The 7,526-nt window shown below is 41.3% G+C and overlaps 1 protein-coding gene across 5 annotated transcripts in view; it reads left to right on the top strand.

Moving 5' to 3' along the window:
• The window catches only part of RAPGEF2 (Rap guanine nucleotide exchange factor 2), a 651,997-nt gene extending 645,771 nt beyond the window's left edge, over positions 1 to 6,226 (top strand). For 3 of the 5 annotated variants that reach the window (XM_033941499.1, XM_033941516.1, XM_033941523.1), the window contains one exon: positions 5,532 to 5,560. In XM_033941499.1, coding sequence (XP_033797390.1) covers positions 5,532 to 5,560 — 29 coding nt within the window. Of the gene's footprint in view, positions 1 to 5,531 lie in introns of all 5 variants that reach the window. The other 2 variants (XM_033941509.1, XM_033941490.1) reach the window with 1 other exon arrangement.
• The last annotated feature ends 1,300 nt before the right edge of the window (positions 6,227 to 7,526 follow it).

Below are 7,526 nucleotides of genomic sequence, written 5' to 3' on the forward strand. Positions count from 1 at the left end.
GTATTGTAGAGACTATGAGCTTATCTGACATTTCCTGTCCCATTGTAGATAGGATGTAGAAATTAGAATTGATATGGCCAGATCAAGATGTGTACCAATTTGATAGTATTTTAGACCAGGATCTGAAATTCTGTGCAATTTACTCATCTTTTCCTTTAGATAAAAGATTAGTTGGTTTTTAAAGGTGCTGCTGCGACATCTCTTTAGGCACAAAATTTAGGAATACTGTGTCAAGCATTGGTCGCCGTACACCAGAAGAAGAAGGACAAGGTACTACTCAAAAGTGTCCAGAGAAGAGTGACTAAAATGGTTAAGGGGCTGGAGGAGTTGCCGTACAGTGAGAGATTGGAGAAAATGGGACTCTTCTCCCTTGAAAAGAGGAGACTGAGAGGGGACTCGATCGAAACGTTCAAAATACTGAAGGGAATAGACTTAGTAGAGAAAGACAGACTGTTCACCCTCTCCAAGGTAGGGAGAACGAGAGGGCACTCTCTAAAGTTGAAAGGGGATAGATTCCATACGAACGTAAGGCAGTTCTTCTTCACCCAGAGAGTGGTGAAAAGTTGGAACACTCTTCTGGAATCTGTTATAGGGGAAAACACCCTCCAGGGATTCAAGACAAAGTTGGACAAATTCCTGCTAAACTGAAATGTACACAGGTGAGGCTGGACTCATTTAGAGCACTTGTCTTTGACCTGAGAGCCGCCGCGTGAGTGGACTGCTGGGCAGGATGGACCACTGGTCTGACCCAGCAGCGGCATTTCTTATGTTTTTTTTGGAGCCCCTCTTCTGCAGTGGCCCCTCTTCTGCAGTGGCCCATAAGAACATAAGAAGTGCCATCTCCAGAACAGGTCCATCAAGTTTGGTGATCCGCACACGCACCCTGGCATAGTTTTAGTTCCCATATCACTCTAAGCTTCTCATAAGGAGATGTGTATCTAGCTTACCCTTACCCATGCCACTTTATTCCACTCATAAGGAGATGCACATCTAACTTACCCTTAAATCCTAGAACGGTGGATTCCGCAATTACTTCTTCTGGGAGAGCATTCCAGGTGTCCACCACTCGTTGTGTGAAGCAGAACTTCCTGATATTTGTCCTGAACTTGTCCCCCCTTAGCTTCAGTCCATGTCCTCTTGTCCGTGTCACATTGGACATTGTAAATAATTTTTTTTTCTTGCTCTATTTTGTCAATTTCTTTCAGTATTTTGAAAGTTTTGATCATATCCTCTCACAGTCTCCTCTTCTCAAGGGAGAACAATCCCAGTCTCTTAAATCGTTCCTCGTATTTCAAGTTCTCCATGCCCTTTATTAGCTTTGTTGCTCTTCTCTGCACCCTCTCGAGCATTTTTATATCCTCCTTTAGGTATGGAGACCATGTTGGACGCAGTATTCCAAGTGTGGTCTGACCATCGCTCTATAAAGCGGCATTATTACTTTCTCCGATCTACTCGTGATTCCCTTCTTTATCATGCCTAGCATTCTGTTTGCGTTCTTCGCTGCCGCCACTTCAGGGTCCTATCGATTAATATGCCTAGGTCCTTTTCCTGTTCGGTTCTTCCCAGAGTTGCACCTGACATACTATACTTGTGTTCTTTATTTTTTCTGCCTAAGTGCATCACTTTGCATTTTTCCACATTAAACTTCATCTGACCATTTCTCCAATCGGCTCAAATCGCTCTGGAGTTCCTCACTGTCCTTCTGCGAGTTGATTGCCCGGCATAGCTTTGTGGCATCTGTAAACTTGATGATCTCACTGGATGTTTCATCCTCTAGGTCGTTGATGAAAATATTAAATAAGATGGGCCCAAGTACCGAGCCCTGGGGCACATTCTCCCAGTCTGAGAACTTCCCATTTATGCCCACTCTCTGCCTTCTGTTCTCCAGCCAATTGCCTATCCATCTTAGTATATCTCCTTCTATTCCATGGCCTTGCAGTTTCCTGAGGAGTCTTACATGTGGAACCTTGTCGAACATTTTCTGAAAATTGAAATAGGTTCGTCAAACATGATTTCCCTTTCCTGAATCCATGTTGGCTGGCTCTCATAAGAACATAAGTAATGCCTCCGCTGGGTCAGATCCGAAGTCCATCGTGCCCAGCAGTCCGCGCACGCGGCGGCCCAACAGGTCCTGGACCTGTGCAGTAATCCTCTATCTATACCCCTCTATTCCCTTTTCCAGCAGGAAGTTGTCCAATCCTTTCTTAAACCCCAGTACCGTGCTTTGCCCTATTACGTCCTCTGGAAGCGCATTCCAGGTGTCCACCACATGTTGGGTAAAGAAGAACTTCCTGGCATTTGTTTTGAATCTGTCCACTTTCAACTTTTCACAATGCCCTCTTGTTGTTTTATTCTTTGAAAGTTTGAAGAATTGGTCCTTCTCTACTCTCTCTATACCCTTCATGATCTTGTAAGTTTCTATCATATCACCTCTAAGTCTCCTCTTCTCCAGGGAAAAGAGACCCAGATTCTCCAATCTCTCAGTGTATGAAAGGTTTTCCATCCCTTTTATCAGACGCGTCGCTCTCCTCTGAACCCTTTCGAGAAACGCCATATCCTTCTTAAGGTACGTCGACCAATATTGGACGCAGTACTCCAGATGCGGACGCACCATCGCACGATACAACGACAGGATAACTTCTTTCATTCTGGTTGTAATACCCTTCTTGATTATGCCTAGCATTCTATTTGCCTTCTTAGCGGCCGCTGCGCACTGTGCCGTCGGCTTCATTGTCATGTCCACCATTACCCCAAGTCCCTTTCTTGGGTACTCTCATTCAATAACATCCCTCCCATCGTATAGTTGTATCTCGGGTTTCTGCTTCCCACATGTAATACTTTACATTTTACAACGTTGAACTTCATCTGCCATCTTGTCGCCCATTCCCCTAGTTTGTTCAAGTTCCTCTGCAATTCTTCGCAGTCCTCCTTAGTCCGAGCTCCACTAAATAGTATGGTGTCGTTTGCGTATTTTATTATCTCACACTTCGTCCCTATTTCTAGATCATCAGGTCATGTATGTCTAAGTGCCGGGTTATGCTATCCTTGATCAGCGCCTCCACCATCTTCCCAGGGACCAACGTGAGACTCACAGGTCTATAGTTGTCCGGTACTCCTCTTGATCCTTTTTTAAATATCGACGTGACATTCGCTATTTTCCAGTCGTCCAGTATCTGTCCTGTTTTGATTGACAGGTTGGCAAGTTTTTGCAATAGTTCTCCGATTTCCACTTTTAGCTCTTTCAAGACTCTCAGATGAATTCCATCCAGTCCAGGAGAATTGTCACTTTTGAGTTTGTCGATCTGGCCCAAGTCCACTTCTACTGTGGTAAGACTGTCCTCTGTTACTCCTTTGAACACTTTTTCTGCTTCTGGAATTGTTGCAATGTCTTCCTTTGTAAAGACAGAGGCAAAGAAGGAATTTAGTCTGTCTGCGATTTTGTTTGTCTTCCTCAGTACCAAACACTGCCACCTCTGAATCGTCACCTCTGTCAAAAAAGAATCCAGTCAGTGTTCTTGTATGATTCCCTCCCCCTAAGGTTACCAGACATGTGGATTTATCTGGACATGTCCTCTCTTTAGAGGGCATGTCCGGGCGGCTTTTCAAAACCTGGCACTTTGTTCAGGTTTTGAAAAGCAGATCGTGTTGGGAAGGGCATCTGCGTATGCATGGATGCCCTCCCTCCCATCGAGCAGGCTGAGAGGAGCGAGGCTAGGGGCGAGACTGGGGTGGGGTGTGGTGTGGGGATGGGTGGAACTGGGCAGGGCTATGGGTCCGTATTTTACATATGTATAATCTGGTAATCGTAACTCCGCCCCCCCCCCCATCCCACCCCCAAATAGGTTAAAATAGCTTAACTCCAAAGTTTCAGATGTTAGTAGAGAGCAGACGTGATCCCCACACCCGGCTGTTCGCTAATACCATCTTGGAAAATGTTGCCAGCAGACAGCCAGTACTAGACTACAGCAGTTTTTTTTGTGGTGCTGGTAATATTTTGATATTATATACCACTTTAGACAGCTAGTTTCAGCTGAGAATTGTGTTTTCAAATAAACTGCATATCCTCTATTGTCTTTTCCATTACACTATTATCCAGACAACTGTATGCTGTGGCTTTTTTTAGCGCTTTAAAGGACCCTTTTACTAAAGTTTAGCATGTACTAGACATTAGTGTGCCGTAAGTGCCATGTGGACTATAGGTATAAAATAGGACGTGTAGCATTTAATCTAAAAGGCCTCTTAAATCTTGTTAGATTACTGAGGATCAATATATTATAAATACCAAAATAAACTGTAAAATATTTTAGAATTATGAATTTAATCCCGGATTCTCTATAGGGCGCCAATATCGGTGGATGCCTAAAAAGCAACTGCCAATCATGTGTCAGTCACGCGACAGCACCCTATAGAGAATCACAGCTCTGCAAAGGATGGGCGCCAGAAATGTAGGCCAGGGTTTTCCGAGCCTACATTTCAAATACCTATCTATGCCATGAATCATGTCTACATAGATGATTTAGGCTGCCTAATGCCACTTCCGGTGTTAACCATGCCCATTGTGGTGTTGGGCAGCCTAACGTGCCTAAGTAGGCGCAGTTCCGGTGTGTATTATTTAGGCGCTGGTAGGCACTTTAACAGTTCCTTTTTTTTTTTTTTGCTGTTTTAAACGGTGTTTGTTATTTAACTTATGCACCAGAATTTCCCTCTTAGCTTTCTAGTTTGAAATTTGGGGGGGGATTAAAATTTTATGGGTGCAATATTCAGACATCAAATAGAATAAAAGAGAAAGAAAACTGAGTTTCTAAATTTGTGTTCATATTTTCAACCAAACTTAGGAGCTTAAGGGCCCAATGTTCATAATATGCTGAGTTGCTAAATGTGTGTCCTATTTTCAGCTGAAAATTTCTCTAAGTTTAGGAACTTAAACGTTATGCTCATAAATTTAAGCCTGCCATTCATTTGCCTAGATTCATGAGCCTAGTGCTGAAAATTGGTGCTGATCTAACTTCTTCTCCTTGACCACCTTTGTTACACCCCACTTTCTAGTCTCCTAAATTAAGAGTTCAGTGAAGTTTTGAGTAAGAATATTTACACTCAACCCTAGCAAATTTTCAAAGAGGTTAGTTTATGAGCATAACTTTCAAAGTTAAGAGCATAAATCCTTTTGACCATCAGGCTAAATTTTTGGCTGAAAATTCATCTTAAGAGCTTAAAAGTTATGCTTACAAATTTGGGCCTGCTATTTATTTATCTAGAGTGGCCTAATGCTGAAAATCAGTACTAAGCTTCCAAACATTTTCCCCCCAATCCTAAATCTTCCTCTGTTGCCACCCAATTTTTAGGCTCCTATTTTGAGCATAAATACAGGCACTCAGCCTTAATTAATTTTCAAACAGGCCAGCTTAAAAGCATGAATCCTTTGAATATTGGGTCCTACATTTTTATTTTGTTTCTTAAAATGTTGTACATAACTGTTTAGACAATTTACTTGATTTGCTTTCCTTTGCTTTTTACTATTACATTATCTTTAGCTGAAGATGAACAAGTCTCTGCCGTTTAAGGGACCCTGACTTTTCTGGATCCTAATTGAGCCACCTTAAAAGGAGAGTGCACGAAGATGTCCCTGCAGGAGCCTTTGGACTCTGATTTAAAGGATGGTGGACCTGTTTGCCTTCCTCCCTGCCTTAAAGCAGTATGGGGCTTCTTCTTCCTCTCCCCTTCCCTACATGTGAAATACTGTGAAGAAATCGCCCTGGCACTTTTCAAACTGTGTTGCTTGAAATGCTCAGTGTAGTGGTCTCCGAGCTGCCATTGTCGCTCTTTGCCACATCATACAGTATCATTCCAGTTCCAAGATTATGACATCAAGGCGAGTAACACCAGCTGCGCTTCAGAATGCCTGGAAAGATTTTTTTTTTTAATATCATTTCTGATTTTTATCACAAACCTAGCACTTTATTTCATTGGAGTAATGAGATAAGCTAGTTATGAAAAACTATCTTTTAGGCCTTTCAGACTTTGAAGAATGCATTGAAATCATTTGAGAACCCAGTGCTTGTTAGTTGGTTTGTTTACACGTGCTAATTTTATTGCATTCTACTTTTGTTGTGTTCAGAGAATAAATGTGCTACATCTGGACAGCTGCAGTATTATTTCACACATTTAAGTTAAGCTATTATTATTATTTTACACTTAGGAATTTATTTTAAGAATTAACTGGATAGCACCACAGTGAAGGCAGCTTGGAATTCTTAAAACTAACGGCTCACTCTTAAAACTGGCCTAGAGTGCTCCGTCTTTTTATACTGAGCTGGCATTAAGGAGTAAACAGACAAATCACATAATTAGATATGTCAGCCTCCACAGCGAAGAATATTGGCACTCACGCGCAGGGATGAAACTGTTTGTTGCTGTTTGGAACGTGCTTGTGTACCGAAGGCCACCGAGTAGCAATCGCTTGCTCACAGCTGCTATGAACCCAGTAACGAGTGAACAGTCCCCTTTTCTTGCCTCTCTACTTTTATGTTGTCTTTTGCACAGACTCCAGGAAAAGTGAAGGCTGCCAATCCAAGTAGTACTCAAATGTGAGGAACGCTGGTCTTGGCTTTTATTTCTCCATTGAACTCAGCTGATCATATTGATCAGTAGATAAACATATATATATAGTTTCAACTTTACAAAAAATAAAACAACATTTAAGAAATCGCAGTGTTTTTTTCACTGTATCGAACAATGTCAGTGCTTTATTTAATTATTCTCTCTATCCTGTAGTCATGGCTTCTGTCTACCTGGCTTATATACACATATGTCAGTTACACATTTGTAATTTCACTTGTAATATGCATTATTTGCCAGCTTTATTATACAGGCTATGAACCTCATGTGCATATAGAAAAGGCAGAAACTTGGCTCTATCACAACTTGCACAAATGTTATCTAAGCATTAAATAATTGTAGAAGATAGGACTGCTATTCTCAGTGATGTCAAGTGCAGAATGTACAATTAACTGGTGATTTCCTCATACTTTTGATACTACTTGTACCTGTATGTCTTTTAGAAAGACATTGGTGGAGTCTGTATCCCTTTTGTATTTTTAATACAATAATTGTACATATTGGTTATATTTTTGTTGAAAATGGTAGAATTGTACTATGTTTATGCTTCTACATCCAGTTTGTACAAAGCTGGAAAAATAAATATAATAGAAAAACATAGTTGTTCAATTGTTGATTCTTAGCTTTTCCATATAAACCAGTGATTATCAAACCTGTCCTAGGGAACCAACAACTAATTATGCTTTGGAATATCCCAAATGAATACATGAGAGATCGATGGAGCTAGATGTATATGTGTATATAGATAGATATGTGTTGCATAAGTATGCAGATCTATTTCACACACATTCCTTATAGATGTTCTACATTCCCAACCGGTTGGAGGTCTCCCATGGCAGGTTTGAGAACGGCTGCTTTAGGCCAAATCCAGGGCAGCGGGTATAATATACCTGCAGTAGATAGCTAATGTT

This window comes from Geotrypetes seraphini, chromosome 1, assembly GCF_902459505.1.
Source record: "Geotrypetes seraphini chromosome 1, aGeoSer1.1, whole genome shotgun sequence".
NCBI lineage: Eukaryota > Metazoa > Chordata > Amphibia > Gymnophiona > Dermophiidae > Geotrypetes > Geotrypetes seraphini.